Source organism: Caretta caretta, chromosome 3, assembly GCF_965140235.1.
Source record: "Caretta caretta isolate rCarCar2 chromosome 3, rCarCar1.hap1, whole genome shotgun sequence".
Taxonomy (NCBI): domain Eukaryota; kingdom Metazoa; phylum Chordata; order Testudines; family Cheloniidae; genus Caretta; species Caretta caretta.
In genome coordinates this window covers 22767985-22788083 of record NC_134208.1, presented here as the reverse complement: position 1 = coordinate 22788083, position 20099 = coordinate 22767985, and the positions used below count along the sequence as shown (strand labels likewise).

Below are 20099 nucleotides of genomic sequence, written 5' to 3'. Positions count from 1 at the left end.
TTGTTATTTTAAATGCCAACTACCAAACAGCGCCTGTTCTGTCCACTCCTATGAATATGTTTAATCACCACAATTCTCACTTCTTTCTGGCAATACGAATCGGCTAATCCGCACATTTATTACCTTCCTCTTCTTCTGGCAATTTGTCTTCTTCAGCAGAGACGTGGTCTTTTGATGCCCCCTTTTCTGCGCACTGGGTCTTCTTCTTTTTCTTAGACTACAAAAAAAAATACACACACACACACATATATATATATGTATACACATTTCTCAGCTCGAGGCTTATTAGAGAGAAGAGAGGATGAGACTGAGTGAGGACTAAGGGCCTCGTCCTTCAGTGAGCTCACACAGAGTTCTGTTGAAGTCAGTGGGACTCCACATGGGTGCAAGGGTTTGCCCAGGTACAGCTTATTGTGGGATCGAGGGAACGACCCTATGACAAACTCCAGAGAGTTGAATATTATACCCTCTGTACTACAAAATGATATTTAGCTGCAAAGTTAGAAACTGCGCATTCAAATTCAGACACCTGCTGTATATTGATATTTAGCCCTTTTTGTCTTCAAAGCACTTTATAAACAGTAATTATTCCTCAGAACAATGAGATAGGAAATACACACTATCTACCCTATTTACAGGAAATACACACTATTTACACTGGGAAAACTAAGGCAGAGAAGACCAGGCCACACAGATGCTTAGAGTTTGGCACTACAATAAGTGGTTTGATTTTCAAAGGTACCAAGCACCCATAGTTTCCACGGACTATAATGGGTGTTGCAGGTGCTCAGAATCTCTGAAAAGCAGGCCACTTTCATGTAGGAACCTAAATATGAATTTGTGTGACTAACTTTAGGCCGCAAAGTTTAAACATTTTAGTTTCACTTAGCAACCCTCGACTTTTCCAAGCTAGAATACCCACCTCCTCAAACATGCTTCCTAACTTGCCAGGGCCCTGCTCTCATTGAGAAATATGGGAAGGGCAGATTGTCATGGCCCCCAACATCTGTTCACAACCCCAAGGATGAGAAAGCCAGGCTAAGTGATTTGTCCAGAAATCTCCAGTGTCAGAGCTAGGATTTGAATTCAGGAATTCCTAGCTCCCAGTTCTGTGGTCAGACCACTGAACTATGTCCTTCTTCTTACACTATAACAGAGTAAAAAAATGCATTCACTGTGGTAACATGAGTGAAACAAAGGCAGCAATCTGATTAGCTAAGATTCCCATGCATGCAATAATGGGTTAACCACCAAGTAGGATGAAATCTCTAATTCATACCTCACACAAATCCATACAATCATGATAAAAAAAGAGGAGAGGAACAATATGCTTGAAATATTCATTTGAATCAACTGCAAATGAATAAAGAAACAGGAGCTTGTGTTTATTGAGCTGTGCCATCTGTTACAATTAGAAGCTTTTCAAGCAGTTTCAGCTCAGATTGAAGACACTTTCAACAACTGGGGAGACAAACTGGCAGTTTAAAATAAGAAAGAAAATAAAGAAATGTCTATTCTGCTTCCAGTTGGCTTTTAAACTTTATTAATCTGGAAGGAGAACAATTTTCTATTTTATGAACTATGGGTTTGTCTCCTTAGTTGTTCAGAGCAGCTTCAAGCCAAGCCTTCACTCACTACACAGTAACCTCAAATGTGCATCCTACCCTGTTGTGGGTTGTTGTTTATAAAGCATATTGGGAAGATGTCCAAGGTGACTTTCTTTAAGACCGTTTTGAAGTGAAGTCAGGACTACTACATTGGGAGGGTTAATTACACGTTTTTCCAAGTTAAACGTATTGCTGAAAAATTCATGTAAAAATACGCATTCCATAGTGATCCCTGAAGATTGGGAACATTCTTTGGCTTAACATACATGGGAAATGTGCTATTACATTCAAACAAACTACATTAAAAGAAGGTAAAATCAAACACTCTAAAGTTAGAAATTGCCAGAATTAAGGTTTAATTCAAGCCCCATTGTGTGTACACACTGATACAGTCTTCATCTACATGATCACATACTACTTATTCCATGGGACTCCTGCCTCATTCAAGTCACCCAAATACTGAGCTGAATACAAAGTTATTAATTTCTTAATGGGCTTTTCTATGGTGCTCATGTGAGCTCTTCACAAACATTAATGAATTTATGAGATTTAAGTCATTATTATCCCCAGTTTAGCTTGGGAACTGAGGCACAGAGGCTAAAATTGTCAGCAGTTTCCACTAATTTTGGGTGAGCAACTTGAAACACATACACGGATTTTTCAGAATACTTAGTATTTTATAGCACTTTATAATTTCAAAGAACAGCTCTCATTGACCTTAATTGCAGCTGTTAGTGCTCAGCACGTCTGCAAATAAGACACCGGGGGGGGGGGCGGGGGAGGCCTTGAATGGGTCGGGGGTTCTGAGGGGGGTGGGAAGTGGGAAGGGGTGGATGGGGGCGGGCGCCAGGCTGTTTGGGGAGACACAGTCTTCCCTACCCAGCCCTCCATACAGTTGCGCAAACCTGATGTGGCCCTTGGGCCAAAAAGTTTACCCATCCCTGCTTTAGAGCAAGGACTTGAAATTTGGAAGGGGATTCACTTCAGTAAAAAGGAGTTGCCTTTTGCTATTCCTATGAAAATCTGCCCAAATTTTGCCAAGTTATAAACCTCTGAAAATCTCAGTTTGTGCATGCTTACAGACTTGTTAGAGTTAGGCAACTAAGTTTACCAAATATTTGGTCCGAACTGAGCATGTTCCACTTCCCAGTCACCGTTTCATCTGTGACCAGGAAGGGTCAAGCAACCTTAACTATAGGCAGAGCCCACAGTCCTGTCAATAATAATAATATGACTGTACCACAGATTTGCTCAGTTCAGGCCTGATCCAAAGCCCAGTGAAATCAATGGAAAGTCTTGTATTTGGATTAGGCTTTTTAGTTATCATAATTATTGTCAACAGTTTTGGAAGGGACATTAAAACTTGTGCTTCTGGGCTTAAACCACTCTCTAAGTATAACACACTTGTGTGAGGAGGCAGATTATCCCATCAGTGCCTGAGGAGGTCACACACCTTCCTCTGAAGCATCTGGTGATGGCCACTCCTGGACATGGAATACTGGACTAGATGGACCTTGGATCTGATCCAGTCTGGCAACTTCTGTGTTCCTAACGGCAAGTCTTTAAGTCTTTCAGATAACAGGAACGTGTTATGCTTACAAAAACCATAATAGAAAATAAGAATATTCTTAAAACAAATATCATTTTAGAAATACTGTGTAAATTCTGGAACTAATAGTGGTACCTTCAGTAGCTTTTTTTCTCTCATGCTGACAGAGGTTAGAAGCTGACAATTCACTGGAACCTAGAACATGGATATTCAAAAATGTTATATTATGGGGAAAATACATTCCTATAAGCACAATGTTGCAATTCTTGTAATACACCTCTATGGGATTCAGTCACATGTGATCAGGCTGAAAGAATACACAGAAATTAACAATAATCCCAAGCTAGGTCTAGACTTGAGTTTGTGGCCTTGCTACAACTTAATTAATTGATTGCCAATTGATTTGAATGAGTTAAAAACCTGTATTAAAGATCGTCTAGAAAGTCTACAAACATTTGTCCCAAGACAGAAACATTTGTGGTTTGCCCGAGAGTATGTCTAGACCAGGATAAAAAGTGTCAGGCAACACATTTTAACACAGACAGGGTGACTGAAGGCTTGGCTCCCAGATTATTGACTGCTCGACCCTGTCTGAGGGCCAGAGCCCTAAACCATTTGGGGCTCCCCATTGTTGGAAGGCTTGAGGCCCAGAGCGTTATTGCTGCCCAGCCCTGCTCAGAGAGCCTGGGCACCAAAGACCGCTAATTTCCCCTTTTCAGAGTAGCAGCCGTGTTAGTCTGTATTCGCAAAAAGAAAAGGAGTACTTGTGGCACCTTAGAGACTAACCAATTTATTTGAGCATAAGCTTTCGTGAGCTACAGCTCACTTCATCGGATGTATTCAGTTGAAAATACAGTGGGTCCATGGGATTTGGGTCCATTTATTCTTTTACGTAGAGACTGTCCAGTTTGACCAATGTACATGGCAGAGGGGCATTGCTGGCACATGATGGCATATATCACATTGGTGGATGTGCAGGTGAACGAACCTCTGATAGTGTGGCTGATGTTATTAGGCACTGTGATGGTGTCCCCTGAATAGATATGTGGACAGTTGGCAATGGGCTTTGTTGCAAGGATAGGTTCCTGGGTTAGTGGTTCTGTTGTGTGGTGTGTGGTTGCTGGTGAGTATTTGCTTCAGGTTGGGGGGCTGTCTGTAAGCAAGGACTGGCCTGTGTCCCAAGATCTGTGAGAGTGATGGGTCGTCCTTCAGGATAGGTTGTAAATCCTTGATGATGCGTTGGAGAGGTTTTAGTTGGGGGATGAAGGTGATAGCTAGTGGCGTTCTGTTATTTTCTTTGTTGGGCCTGTCCTGTAGTAGGTGACTTCTGGGTACTCTTCTGGCTCTGTCAATATGTTTCTTCACTTCAGCAGGTGGGTATTGTAGTTGTAAGAACGCTTGATAGAGATCTTGTAGGTGTTTGTCTCTGTCTAAGGGGTTGGAGCAAATGCGGTTGTATCGTAGAGCTTGGCTGTAGACAATGGATCGTGTGGTGTGATCTGGGTGAAAGCTGGAGGCATGTAGGTAGGAATAGCGGTCAGTAGGTTTCCGGTATAGGGTGGTGTTTATGTGACCATTGCTTATTAGCACCGTAGTGTCCAGGAAGTGGATCTCTTGTGTGGACTGGTCCAGGCTGAGGTTGATGGTGGGATGGAAATTGTTGAAATCATGGTGGAATTCCTTCCAACACACCTCTGAACAACATAGTAATCCACAGAGACCTTCCTACCAACACTACAAAAAGAAGGATTCTGGGTGGACTCCTCCTGAAGGTCGAAACAACAGACTGGACTTCTACATAGAGTGCTTTCGCCGACGTGCACGGGCTGAAATTGTGGAAAAGCAGCATCACTTGCCCCACAACCTCAGCCGTGCAGAACACAATGCCATCCACAGCCTCAGAAACAACTCTGACATCATAATCAAAAAGGCTGACAAAGGAGGTGCTGTCGTCATCGTGAATAGGTCGGAATATGAACAAGAGGCTGCTAGGCAGCTCTCCAACACCACTTTCTACAAGCCATTACCCTATGATCCCACTGAGTGTTACCAAAAGAAACTACAGCATTTGCTCATGAAACTCCCTGAAAAAGCACAAGAACAAATCCACACAGACACACCCCTAGAACCTCGACCTGGGGTATTCTATCTGCTACCTAAGATCCATAAACATGGAAATCCTGGACGACTACAAGCCGTCAAGAACACTATCCCCGATAATGTCACGGCAAACCTGGTGGCTGAACTTTGTGACTTTGTCCTCACCCATAACTATTTCACATTTGGGGACAATGTATACCTTCAAATCAGCGGCACTGCTATGGGTACTCGCATGGCCCCACAGTATGCCAACAGTTTTATGGCTGACTTAGAACAACGCTTCCTCAGCTCTCGTCCCCTAATGCCCCTACTCTACTTGCGCTACATTGATGACATCTTCTTACAACTACACTACCCACCTGCTGAAGTGAAGAAACAGATTGACAGAGCCAGAACTCCTTTTCTAATTTCCCCTTGTTCCTGACTGCCTTTCGCAGAACGTAACAGTGAGGGGACATGGCCTCCCTTTGAGATTGACAGGAAGGGTCGCCACGCGCTCTTACATGTACACACTTCAGATGTGCTGAAGGAGAAATTCTGACTTGGTTCTTTTCTTGATGCACAATATTTCTCTTGAAGCTGGTGCTCATGTCACCATATTACTCTGCAGTATGAAAGACAAACAGATGGCCAGAGGGACTGACATTGTTAGAATCATAATGTGACTGCTCTTGAGCATGTTCACATAGGTTAGAGAGCACAACCACAGGAGCATCACAGCATTGCCACTGATGCTAGAATGGATGAGGCCATGTAGCTGCCTTCAGGGTATGTCTACCTAGCGATAAAAAGACCAGTGGCATGGCAGCGTCTGGCCCAGGTCAGCTGACTCAGGCTGTGGGGCTATAAAATTGAAGTGAAGATGTTCGGGCTTGGCGGGACTCAGAGTCAAGGATTCCAGCCCAAGCCCAAATGTCTACACTGCAATTTTATAGCCCCGCAACTCAGCTGACCCAGGCTCTGAGACTTGGTGCAGCAGGTTTTTTTTAATCACAGTGTAGACATACCCTTAGCAGCCAGGGCAGGATTTTAGGGGAGGAGTGGGAAGTGAACTGGTGGCACTCAGGGTTGCGGCTGGGAGCAGAATGCCAGCAGGGAACAACGGAGGTCAGCAGGGGGCATTGTTGCGCTCTCTCTCTCTCTCTCTCTCTCTCTGTGGAGTGCCGTGACAGTCTGAGGCACATGGCACGCACAGCAAGCATGCACTAGCTGAGTTCCCAGTGTATTAATATGGAAGCAATTAACTGAACCTCTAACTAGCAGGGCACCAGCTAACTGGGCAAATGTAACAACGCAGACTCCCTGGACAGGGGACCATGGCCTGCCATGCACACATTCCAAAACTGGAAAAGATAATTAACCACCTTGGGGTTTTTTTAAATTAAAAATCTCAACTTTATCAGCAGAATTACACACTCCAGGATATGCAGATGTTTGGCTGCTGTGATATATCAACACACCTGAGTGCTGGAGGCATTTTGTCTTTGGCCTCATATCTCAGCATGCACCAAAGATGGGGTACTATCATGTAATATCTGAACACTCTGGCTTATGCTATTTCTTACATCTTGATGTTTCATTATTGTGAAATTCTTTGCTTTTTACAGTCTCTGGCACTGTTTTAATATAGTTCTTGATATGCTAATTTCAGTATATTAAAGTATAATTTCAGTATATTAAATGTTCTGCAACTTCAGCATTAACTACTGAATTCTAAATGATTATCATCATTCAGTTTACATAGACTTGGAAGGATTAGATTTTTATCGGTAAACGTCAATTTCACTGTATACACACAAACCAACAAAAAAATACTTCCAACAATAATAATCTAAATTTACAGATAGACGAAGTGAAAAAGATGCTGCTTGAGAATTTATCAGAGTTTTATTTAAGGCTCTTTACTTTGCACATTTTGACAGATGCTGTTGACTACGTATGTTTTAATGGTTATAAAGATTTAACTTAACGTTTTGAATCTCAATCTCAAAATCTACTGTACTTAAGTAATTAACCACATAACTTCCCGCCCCTATGAAAATTTAAAATAAATAAAAATCAGAAAAAATACTTAAAACCCATAATTTTGCACAATTTTGAACATTTAAATTGATAAAAATTAAAAAATGATTGAAAATAAACATCAAAACTATAAAATCAAATACTGCCAAGCCTAGTTAATATGTGGTTCTCTAGGTGCACACTGCACTTTACATACATATTAGAAGATAAGGTTCCTGCTTCAAGAATGTTACATTCCAGATTATACAGGTAAAACAGTGAAAAATGACAAACGACAGTGTGGAGTGGGGAAAAGAAGAAAAGGAATGGAGGCCAGCAAACAAAAAGAAAGGGCAGATTACAGTTTTGGTATGAGCACTATTTTTCATTTAATCAAGCATGAAAGGTTTCTTTTCTTCTTAGGTTATTTTTCCTGTTCTCCCTTTCTTCCCCAGCCCCATCCCCTTTAGGTCCATAATTTGCCACATGTACACTCAGATCAATTTCAGTGGGGCTCCCCACAGAATAAGGTGCTAGTCAACATGAGTACAGTTGGTAGAATCTGACATTTAAGGAGCCAGTGTGAAAGCAAGAACCAATTGCACCAAAAAAAGAGATTAATGATGGAAACCTTAGCTTAGTAACAGCATGTGAGCAAATGTATCATTTTAATTTACCTTCCCCCCCCCCATTATTCAGACCTATGAAGTACCTGCTCAAAAACATACTTGCCCCTGGGAATAATGTATATCTCCAGTACCACCCCCCTCCAGCTCCAATAGTCAGTGTTTCTGCCCAAATTGTATTTTCAGATTATTTACAACCAGATCAAATTTTTCAGCACTGATGATAATAAAACAATGATACTACTTCGTATAAAAAAGGCCTACACTCACAGTAACATCACCAGCAGTGTGCACGCTGGGATGACTCATAGAAGCATAAAATCCGCCAGTTTTGAGCTACACTCTGCTGATCTGAAAAACAGTTACAAATGTTGAAGTAACATATTTGCTGAAATTTCTCCTCATTCTGTTTACATAGGTAATTACTTTAGGATTACTTCAGTGATATGATCATTACAAATGCCCACATATCTATTAGTTCATTATATCCGGCCAGTGTTCTGTTTTCATTTGCAAAAGAAAAAAAAATGCTTGAAAAATGAACTAATGAGTTAAAATATAATACAGCCAAGATTCAGCCTGAAGGTAACTTTTATGGCCAAGTAATAAATCCCTGGAAACAAGAATTATGATGAAAATATTGACACATTTATATCTATCGGCAAGAGCAAAAGATACCACAGAAGTACCATACTAAAAGACAAATTCAGAAAATATGCTTTTTTTCCCCTCCTATCTTCCTGAATGAAGCAGCTAACAAATAATACTAATAGACCAGACTGTTCAAATTATGTTGTATCTATTCATTTGTTTTATATACAATGTGTGCCATGACAGTTTACATTTTGTTAACATACTAGTGTCTTTACCCAGCTGTTTTCTGTAAGTCCTGAGGGTTTCTGCTTTACACAGTGCCTAATGGAGCAAGCTGCAGTGTCACAGCAAACTGTGACAATGCTGCATCAAAACTCCATCCCATTGTATCAACACCCGACCACGATGATCAGTATTGCTGCAAAACCTCATCACATTGCAACCAAGATCAGGTGGCCATGCTATAGAATGAAGTTTTGATGCAACATGAATAGAAACTTTTAGTGCTTAGGTCCGCCATCCTACTACCATTGAAGCCAACAGAACTTTTACTACGTACTTCAATGCAACAGGACTTACCCGTTATTTAGCAATAAATAATAGGTATATGAACAGTAGGAAAAGCAGGACGATACCAGAAACCATGGGAAAGGTGGTAACCCTGTCTTGTCCCATAAATTGTTTGGGGGATATAGTTAGTGTACAAGATAAAGGCTCAGGCCCTGATCCTCTAAAGTATGTAGGTGCTTAACTCCTATTGATTTCCATGGGAGATAGGCACCTAAATACCTTTGAGAACTGTGTCTCAGTCCTGCTCATAATACCTAATTAAGCAGTTCCACTAACTCTTATGTTTGTGAATAGAGGTTACCCTATGAATTAGGGTGCAGAGTCTAGCTCTGACATTGGACTATGTATCTTTATCGGGAAGAGAGTAGGACAGTTCTTTCTAAACACACACTTTGAGGGGTGGGATCTGACAACTGGCCTGCCAGTGAGAGTGATACCCTATGCTGGAAAGTGGGATTGGATGTGGTGAAAGGATAGGATGGGCCCCAGGCCTGTAAATGTAATGGGGGAAAGAGAAGAATCCCACACTTCTGTGCAGGGAATTATGCTAAGAGGGAACCTTGTGCTTGAGATGGATAGGGCCCCCTGTGCAGGGCACTGGGTTGGGAGATCAAACGACTGTATGAGCCCCCAGTAGAGGGGATGGGAGATTCACTACTGGGATCCCCTTGTGGAGAGGAGTGGGATGGGGGGGATGCTGTGTTGGGGGTAGTGTGGGAGGGGGCTGGGTCCCCTGGAAAGGGGAGTGGGAGAGAGGAATCCTGTGCTGAGAGTAGGCTGGGCCACCTGCAGTAGGGACTGGGATGGAGGAACCCTGTGTTAGGGGTTGGGTTGGTAGGAACGGGCAGACCCCCTGTGCAAGGGTTAGGGATGGGGGTAGGATAGGGGAAGGGCTGGTCCTTACCTTTGCCTCGTGGCTCTGCCTCGCCCTTTGCTCCTGCTGCCCAGCTATCCCGTTCTGGGTCCGCGGGGCCCGCGCTGGCAGCCGTCCGGCCTCGTAGCTGGCAGACCCAGCGCCACCCTCCTCGCCCGCCGCGCTGCGCTGGGGGCCCGGCCGCGTCCGGCCCCAGCGCCGGAGCATCCCCAACAGGACAAGCAGCGCCACGGCCCCTCCCAGCAGCAGCATGGGCCAGAGGGAAGCGAGCACCTGCGCCTGCAGCTCGGCCAGCCGCTCCGAGAGCTGCGGTCCCGGAGCCACCAGCTCGCCGGCTCCCAGGGCCAGCCGCACCGCCGGCTCCAGCATGTCTGCACCGGGCGAGCCCCTCTGGACCCCGCTGGCTGGGTTCTAGAGCTGCCCCCTTCCCCTGCAGAGATCGGGTCCCGGCGGGGTCTAAAGCGGCTCAGCGCCGATCGCTGCAACGCGGCTCGTCGGGCTCCAAAATTGCTCCACCTGCCGCGGAGGCGCTAAACCTCGGGGCTTTCCGGCTGGGTTCTAGAGCGGCTCCCTGCGCCCTCTAGAACGTAGCGGGTCCTAGAAGCGGCAGTGGCGTCTGCCTTCTAGATCGCACTGCGCCGGGTTCTAGCACTGCTTCCCCCAGCCCGGGGCTGAGGGGCGCCACTCGGATGCGAGTCGGCCGATTTCCAGCACTGCACATGGAGCTGGAGCAGCGGAAACCCTCGCTCCCCCCCCCCCCCGCGCTTAGAACGCACTGGGCCGGGTTCCAGAACCCCTGCGAGCTCCAGCGGGGTTCTAGAGCGGCATGTGCCCCTGTAAATGCAGCCCAGATCGCAGGACCCAGCTGCCCGCTCTCCCCCTGCCCTAGAGCACACTGCGTGGAAAGTTGGTGGCGGAGCCCCAGGAGCGACAATAAACAGATTCAGCCTAATCGCGATGGGGAAGAGCTCTGAGCCAGGCTGGCGGGGAACTGATCGGGGTGGGGGGGTTACGTATCTGATTACAAGAGTCTGATGGCAGACGCTTTACGGTGGCCATGACAGACCAGAAATGTTTTTGCAGCGAGTTTAGGTTAGACATGCTGGTTTATGTGGCTGCAGATGGGTCCAACGCGGAGAGGGATGTTCTGCAGGGCAAACCCTGTCTACTGTGTTAGGGCTGTAGGTAGAAGCCCACATGGTGAGAGAGAAAGATATAATGGGGTAATTGTGACTAATGTGTTTCAAAATGTGGATTCATGTACAGGTAGAGAGCACTGATTAAATGACCCCACTAAAAGTCAAAATGGCAGGTTTATAGGCTCCTCACTGTGGGATAGGAATCAAAGAAAGAATCAAGTGATCAACTCAGTCTCTGATAGGTTTCAGAGTAGCAGCCGTGTTAGTCTGTATTCACAAAAAGAAAAGGAGTACTTGTGGCACCTTAGAGACTAACCAATTTATTTGAGCATAAGCTTTCGTGAGCTACAGCTCACTTCATCGGATGCACTGATGTAATTTAATTCAAATCAGTGGAGTTACATGCAGCAGGGATGAATTTGATCTGAAATGTGTATTCTAGAATTAAATGCACCATGATGTGTTTTTAAAAAATAATTATACAGTTTTGTCTAGAACAGTAGTTCTCAAATTTTTCTTTAGTGCAGACCACATCATAATATAGAATGTCTCATGCACGTACCTCCCCTCCTAAACACAGCTGAATAGAGACCACTTTTGCTATAATTCACAACTGAATAACATCTCTGTGGCAGTTACAACAATTGCATATCCATGTAAAATGTGTGTTGCGTTCCTCTCCAGGGCAGATAATTTAACAACCTATTACAGCTAATAGGTAATGGCATTACTCCTTTAGCTCAAGCAGTGCAGGTCTCTGTGCTGGTGATGAAGGTCTTAGGTTTGAACCCAGGGTGGGTTGTTACATTTAGAAAGAGATGTCCAGAAAGTATCTTATATATTTTTACCTGCTTTTAATGTGACTTTCCAGGTGGAGATAAATTGAATTAGCATCATGGGACCAGCTACCTCTTCATGATCCACTGCCCATAGCTTGAGACACTCTAGTCTGCGGGCTGGTCTACACTAGAAAATTAGATCAACTCAGCTACATCCACAAAATCCACACCCCTGAGCGTCACAGTTAAGTCGACCTAAGTCCCAGTGTAGACAATCCTCACTCGATGAAAGAATTCTTCCTTCGATGTAGCTGCCACTTCTCGAGAAGGTGGATTTACTACGACGGCCGATGGGAGAACCCCTTCGGTCCTGTAGTGTCTACAATGAAGTGCTGCAGGGGTGCAGCTTAGCCTTAGAAACAAGGAAGAAGCTATGTGCTATTGGCACTGCAGCCTTCCTGATAATGTCAGAAGACAATAGCCAAGACAAGGAATTATTTGTGTGATTCTTACTAAATCACTTCCCGCCTCAAAACACTGAATCACACTGATCCTAGGTTTAAGTCCACTGGTGTCTATAGCAGGGGTTCTCAACCTTCTTCTTTCACAGTCCTGTCCTCCGCCTCCCCCCGCCCCCTCAACATGATATAGGAACACCACAGTCCACCTGTGCCACAACTGGTTTTCTGCATATAAAAGCCAGGGCTGGCGTTAGGGAGTAGCAAGCAGGGCAATTGCCTGGGTCCCCACACCACAGGGCCCCCACAAAGCTAAGTTACTCAGGCTTTGCCTTCAGCCCCATGTGGCGGGGCTCTGAGCCTTGGGCTTCAGCCCCATGTAGTGGGGCTTCGGCTTTCAGCCCTGTGCCCCAGCAAGTCTAACACTGGCCCAGCTTGGCGGATCCCCTGAAACCTGCCCATGACCCCCCAGGGGGCCCCGGACCCCTGGTTGAGAACCACTGGTCTATGGAATGCAAACAAATTTTCCCACTTAATTCATATTGCTCTGTTTCATTCCACATTGTCCCCCTTATTTTGTGTTGCTTCTAACACAGGTGTTCTCTCAGTTAACAAAGCGCTTACACCCAAGCTTCTTGGAGCCTTTACAAAGCTTAGAGGTGGAATTAATATTCGCCTCAGAGATAAAGACCTATTTTCAAATATTCTTCTAACAGAATAACAGAATAATATGCTAACAGAAAAATACCAATATGGCCACTGAAGAGTACCTTCTCCAGGCCTCTCCCACACCATCCTTGCTGTGTTATGGCCTGGGGAGAAGGAAGCAACAAGTCCCACTGCCAAGCAGAAACATGCTGCACTCCCCATGACAGGAACAAGTGGGCAGTAAATGCAGAGAAACACTCACAAGGAATTCCTCCACCAGTCACAGGCAGCTTGAGAGGTGTGTCTCCATCAGACTTCTGCAGCATGGATCAGAGGCTTTAGCCACACAAAACAGGCTGAAATAATGTATGTTACATCACATCCCTATAACACAACTCAATATGTTAGCAGTGTGAGCCAGCCTCATCAGACAGCAATGAAAAGACTTGCACCAGTAGTGACTCCTCCTAAAGTCTTTATTCACAGGTGTTAGGGGGGCCTAAATTGTAGCTGATGCAAAGCTAAATAAAAGGTTTTTACATAAAGGGAAAAACAAAAAGCCAATCCAGCCTTTCAACTAGTCAGAAACAAAGCCCCATCCTCTGAAGCGCCCCATGCTGGGTTATTTTTAATATGAATCAACACAAAGGTTCCCAGAAAACCTAATATATCCAACTAGTTGAGAAATGCAAACCAAGGATCCTGTCCTGCCAAGAATTACGCATTGCATAACTTTGCACAGTGCTAATTCTTCCATCGGTTCCAGTGGTACTATTCACAGTAAGTGAAGTTAAGCATGTGCATCACTCTTTGCAAGATTAGGGCCCAAATGGCCCTGGCAAAACTCTTTTTGATTCCAGTGGAGTTGCTCTATGGATGAAGGGCAGCCTAAAAAGAAAAGAAATGTCTTTCCTTAGCTGGACTGTTCTGAATGGGACAGCATCTTCCTAGAAACAAGCAAGGGAAGAAATGAACAATATTGTAAGCTCTTTGTGGCAGCAACCATGGCTCCGTATGTGTTTACAGGAACTGGCGCAATGTGTTTGTGTGGATCCTCACTGAGGCTTATGGCACTACTGCAAAATAAATATTAAATAAAGATAATTTATATAAAGAGTGGTATGAACAGACAAGGTTGTAATAAAGATCTGACAAACAGGAATGCTGTAGGAGAATGATCTTTATTTCCTGGCGCCCGTCTGTGCTTGGCTGGGATCAATATCCACTAACTCCTGCCATTGCCTGGTTCTATACCAACCTATGCCAAAGACTTCCTGAGGGAACATAGGTAGGTCGGTTAAAGACCTAAATCCATGAGAAGGCACCTAAATAAAAACAACCTGATTGTCAGAGGCGTTGTGCTCCCATTGAAGTCAATCGTTAAAGTTAGGTGCCTAACTTTTGGGCGCTTATGTTCATTTTAATTTCTCTAGTTGTAAAATGTAGATATATTTCTTCTTTTCTCCTTCCCCATGAATGACATACAGTCCATGCCTTAAATTATAAATATAATTTGTTTCTGCCCTTCCAGGCGTGGCTGCTTTTGCAAGTAATACACAGACTGAAAAGATCATTTTAGGGACCACTATTGCCGATTCTTTGTGGTCCGAGAAGTTGCTGTTCTGCTGCATTCTCTCTCGATTTTTTTTCAACAAAGGCAGCCTGTGAGCCTGCTCACCACAGAGAGCCCTCGTGCTCTGATTCTGAGGAATTAAGCTCGCATCAGTTTATAACTTTACTAAAGTAGGCCCCAGTCCACCAAAGCACTTAATCACGTTACATTTTAAGCATGTGAATAATCTGATTGACAAAGATAAGCACATGTTTATGTGCATTGCTGGATTGGGGCTGTACCTGCTAGTTATTTAACAGTGGAGGTTTCAGTTTCAGGAACTGGTCTATTAAATACATACAAATTATCATTGATGTCATATGTGAAATCTGAAAACTTTTGACAAATTTGGGGAAAATGCCCTTTTGAATTATGACATAACCTTCCAGCTCCTAAGAGTCTAGGAGGAGCTTATTGCTGGTCAAGTTTGTAGATGAAATTCAAGAATCCATAGGTAGTACCTCAGGCTTGTTGCAAATCTAATATCATTATCTTTCCAGTAAAATATGGAGCAAGCTTCCACACCTAATAATCAGAAGGTGTTTGAACATGACTGTGTATATATTCAGAATTAGTTACTAGAGCTTTTTGAATTTTTTTTGCTAAGTTGTTTTTAATGCAACTTCAGTGAAATTGAAATGTTTCCTAGAACAATTTGATTTTTGACAACATTTTTTTTAATGAAAATATTCAAAATGCAACAAAAATTAAAATTGTGTTTTGTTTCAAATTGAAATGTTAATGTTTTGGTAAAATAAGGGAAAAATTGCAATTGTTTCAAACAGAAATTTTCATTTTGTGTTGGCTTTTGAAAATCAAAAATTTCAGCACAAAATGTGAAGCAAAATGGTTTTGTTCAACATTTTTGCAATAATAAAATTGAACTTTTTGACCAGCTGTACTAACTGTTGACTCAATGAGGCACCTATTGAAGCCAATGGAATTTTACAGTATTAAGATACTGAGTATTTGTACCCCTGATATAGCTTGCTAGACAGAGGGTAGTCAACAGTAACTAATTAAGGGACAGGAAAAAACCGTGGCAGAGATGTAATCAGGAAGCTTTCCCACTGACACAGCAGACAAACCTGTTTGTAATTACTTAGCACTTTTAAATCTCCTTCTCTGGGTTGATAAACTAGGATATATCTTAGAGATACCGGAGCTGAAGCAAGAAAGGCAGGTTTGATTAACAACATAGCTGCTCTGAAAGCCTTTGGTAAGGTGAGAAAAGGCACACGAACAAATATTTCTGAGAATGTTTAGAACAGACTGTACTATTAAAGTTGCAGGGCCTGATTCTCCACTCATACTGGTGTGAATCAGGAATACATGGAAACTGATTAACTTAACACCACACTGGTGTCAAACAGGTGTAAGTGAAAGGAGAATTAAAACTTTCTCTAAACCACTTAGCCAATTTTCTTCCATCTTTCCTAAAATATTCTCCTCTGGCCAGAGACTAAGCACAAGAATCTTCAGCTCCAGGGGAATGGCACTGGATGGCAAAACTACCATTGAGAGACTACCATTGGAAGCAGGACTGAGCTCCAAATGAGCCCTCATCCATGAGGGAAGATACAAAATAGGGCTTAAAATGGAATATGGGTGATTTAGGGCCTGACCCAAAGCTCACTGGAATCAATGGGAGTGAAAATAAGGGAGCAAACTGATGGGCTGATGAAAAGTCCACAGATTTGTTTAACTACACTGGTCAGAATGTGGGATCCTTAATACTCTCCTAATGAGCCTAATGTAACCCACATGCCTAATAGCGAGATATCTCTTTAAGACACCTATTGGCAGGGCCAGATTAACCTTTTGTGGGCCCAACACCAAACGTATTTGTGGGCCCCCATGGGGGCAATGGAGCATGGCATGGGGAGGTCGGTCCTCAGAGTGAGGGGCAATCCAGGGGCAGTGGGCCATGGCATGGCAGGGGCAGCCCTGCTCCACCCAGCCCAGCGCGAGGGCACTGTTTACAAACTGGCAGTTGCCAGACGTACACTGGCCCGACCGGCCCTGTGCTGCCAGTGTGCCCCTTCCCCTTGGGGGGCGGGTCTGTGCCATGCCACACAGCCCCCCCGCTCAACACCCCCCCGATTCCCTATTCCCAGTGCCCCAGTCCTGCCATACCCAGTGCCCGCCCCCACAGATCCCCCCCAAAAATGCACAGCGCTCTGCACGCCACCACACCTACCCAGCACCCCCCTGCCCATAGCCCCACCACAACTGCCCAGTACCCCCCAACTACACAGCGCCCCATACAGACCCCCCACTAGTGCCCCAACACACGCAGATCTCCCCCATCCCCACTGCTCTGCCCCACCACCCTACCTACACAGCACCCCACACAGACCCCCCACTGCCTAGCACCCAAAAACACACAAATCTCCCCCACTGCCCTGTGACCCCTTCCACTCACAGCCCAGCACCCCCGTCCCCACATACCACCAAAGACCCACTCCCCACGCCCTGCCCCTGGCCTCACTCACTGGCCCTGGTAAGCCAGCACAGAGCAGTGATGCCCCCTCCCAGCACAGTGCTAGGGGCAGGACAGCTGAAGCTCAGGAGCACAGAGTGGCTGCAGCCCCGTCCCCCAGAGCCCCACCCAGCCCTGCCCGCCTGGCACGGGTGGTGCCCGTGGTGGAGAGGAGGCTTTTTTTTTTTGCAGGGGTGGGGGGAGTCGCTGATTTCCCCAGCCCACCACTTCTGCAGAGCAGCAGAGAGAGGTGGGCCTCGCCCCCAGGAGCCTGAAGCGGACGGTCACAGGCCCGGAGGCTCGGAGCAGCAGTGGCTGAGGCCTCCTCTCCGGCCCCATCACGGGCAGGCAGCCGCCGAGAGGAGTGAGCAGGTGGCGGGGGGGAGGGACCAGGGGCAGGGAGGAGCCGGCAGGCAGGAGCCAGTGGGCGGGGCCAAAGGGTGGAGAGAAGCCTTGGGTGGGCTGGCTGGCGGTGGAGGGGGAGGGCCCAGAGGGTGGAGAGGAGCCAGCAGCTTGGGGTGCAGCACTGGAGGAGCGGGCCGGGCCCCTTTTGAGTGTGGGCCTGGTGCCACTGGCACCATTGTAAACCCAGTACTGCCTATTGAACTATGTCTAGATCATTGCTGCTCGGCAGATGCACCATTAGCACTCCACATCAGGAGGTTTCTGGAATTGGCTGTGGTCATTTTAGGTTCTCTGTAGCTGGACTCAGACTCCATGAGAGCAAGCAGCCGGCTGCTTTACAAAAGGCCAGGTGCCCTGTGTGAGCTGGGAGAAGCTGAGCCAGGAGCAGAAAAGCAAGCTGTTTTCCAGAACTCTGAAGCATTTTGCAGCAGGTTAGTGATATTGTTAACCCTCCCACAGGGAAGCCCTTGGCCATGTTAATTATAAAAGGGAAAAATAATTTCTTTTATTTTAATTGTCTACTTTGAATGATGTTTGATTTTAGCCAAACCGTTTTAGTTCGATTGTCCCTGTCAGTACCCGGCCTGGGTCGGGGAAACTAATGATCCAACCAGTGGACTAAATTTGGTGATGAATCCTGGCCACGTGCCAGCTGAGGCATGTTGCCCATATGCTAAGAAGAAGTATGATTCACCAACTTTTCTTTAAATATGATAATGGGGAAAGAGTTATTTATGTTGCTATTCTCAGTTTTGTGTTTTAAAAAAAATCTATATACTTAACTGGGTGGTTAGTTAATCAATTAGCTGACTGGCTACCAGTGATTTCAGCAGAGGAAGAGGCAGAGTCTACATGGATTCCAACTGAAGATTCCTACAAGCAAGTGCAGGGAAGACATTGCTTTTGGCTCAGCAGACTGTATAGTTTTGGTGATCAAGGATTCTAAAGGCCTTGTCTCCACTATGCAGTTTTGTCGACAAAGTCGTCTTTCGTCAACCCAAAAGTGGAGGTATACACACTGCAATGCTCCTCCCACCAATTTAACTCTCCTGCGATGCCGACATAATAAAATCACCTCGATGAGAGGCAAAGAGCTTTTTGCGATGAAGTTAGAGCAACGCAGTGTCAGTGTAGAAACTGTGCTTGCTTATGTCACCCCAAGTGGCCTCCGAGTGGTGTCCCATAATGCCCATCATGACTGCTCTGGGCAGAAGTTTCAACTCTGCTGCCCTGCAGCCAGGTACACAGATATGTGTCCCTCCCCCTTTAAAGATCTGGGACATTTTGAAATTCCACTTCCTGTTTGTTTGGCATTGAGAGTTCACATAGCATCTTCCCAGCTGACCATGCCAGCTTTCTGCAGCAAATGTGCTCCCGCCTGGAGTACACTGTTGGATCTGCTGGGTCTGTGGGGAGAGCAGGCTGTGCAGTTGCAGCTCCGATCCAGGAGCAATGTAGGAACTTTGATACCTACGAGCAGATTGTTTGTGGTATGGAGGAGAAGGGGGACAAAAGAGACACACAGCAGTGCTGTGCTAAGATCAAAGAGCTGAGGCAGGTGTACCAGAAGGCAAGGGAGGCCAACCATTGCCCCAGTTACAGCACCGAAGACATGCCACTTCTACAAGAAGCTGCATACCATTCTTGGCAGCAACTCCATCTCCACTGCCATTAGCCTTGTGAATACTTCAGGGGACTGGAGGCAGCAACCCGTGGAGTCAACTGCGAGGACAAAGTGGTGGACAAGAAAGTGGAGTTGGAGGAGAATGTGGCACAGGTGACAGTGTCATCCAGTGGTGTAGAGAGCCAGGATCTCTTTTTGACTCTGGAGGGCTCTAGCCACTCCCTGTACTCTGGCTCTAGTGCATAAGAAGCAGGAGAGTGGAGCTTTGATACTGCGCAGTGACATGAAGTAGAGGTGTCTTTTATTTTGTTATACATGGTAAAAGTGGAAGCTACACAGTGGGGGCCCTGTGGAAAAGTTTGTGAATGCACACTTGGATCTCCTGGGAATCCTCTATAGAGATCTCTAGGAAACTTTCCTGGAGTTACTCTGCAATCCTCTGCTAAAAGTTCCTTGGCAGAGATGCTTTGTTTCTTCTCCTGCTGTAGGAAACTTTGCCATGCTAATTGGCAATTACTTCTGCAGGAACCAAAGCAACACACAGGTGAGCAGCATATGGACCCGGTGTGAAGCTGCACACATGCAGGAGATGCACCCTTGCATCCTCGGTTACCCTTAGGAGTGAGATATCAGCTTCAATCACCCCACCTGTGGGAAATGGTGCCACTATTCAGAATTTCCCTAGGCTCTTGTAGTGATCCCCTTCTGAAACCACCCAGACCTTTTCTCCCATCTTTCCCCTTTGCCCCCTTTGCACCATGTTAAGGGCTGTCGCCGTGCTGTGTGCTTGCCAAGGGAAAGAGAGAAAAAGGTGTATGTAACTTTTATGATTCAAGGCTGTGAGTGCACTCACAATACTGACTCTATGTATTGTTTCTTTTGTTTTTGCAGATGTGCCCTTGAAGTCCGGCTTCTACACACTGGCGGAAAGCCTCTGTCAGATAAGGAGGGGCATGAGAAGGAGTAAGGAGGACATGTTTAGAGAAATGCTGCAATCATCTGATGCTGCAGATAGCGAGCACAGAGTGTGT

At 45.5% G+C, this 20099-nt stretch overlaps 1 protein-coding gene across 2 annotated transcripts in view; it reads right to left on the bottom strand.

Moving 5' to 3' along the window:
• Positions 1–10912, bottom strand: part of LOC125634605 (uncharacterized) — a 35091-nt gene extending 24179 nt beyond the window's left edge. The window contains exons 1-3 of one of the 2 annotated variants that reach the window (XM_048845590.2): positions 9952–10912; positions 3292–3351; positions 124–217 (exon numbers count right to left, since the gene is read on the bottom strand). In XM_048845590.2, the coding sequence (XP_048701547.2) occupies positions 124–217; positions 3292–3351; positions 9952–10290 (493 nt within the window). In that variant the 5' untranslated portion in view covers positions 10291–10912. The remainder of the gene's footprint in view (positions 1–123; positions 218–3291; positions 3352–9951) is intronic. The other variant, XM_048845591.2, reaches the window with a different exon arrangement.
• Positions 10913–20099: the final 9187 nt, after the last annotated feature.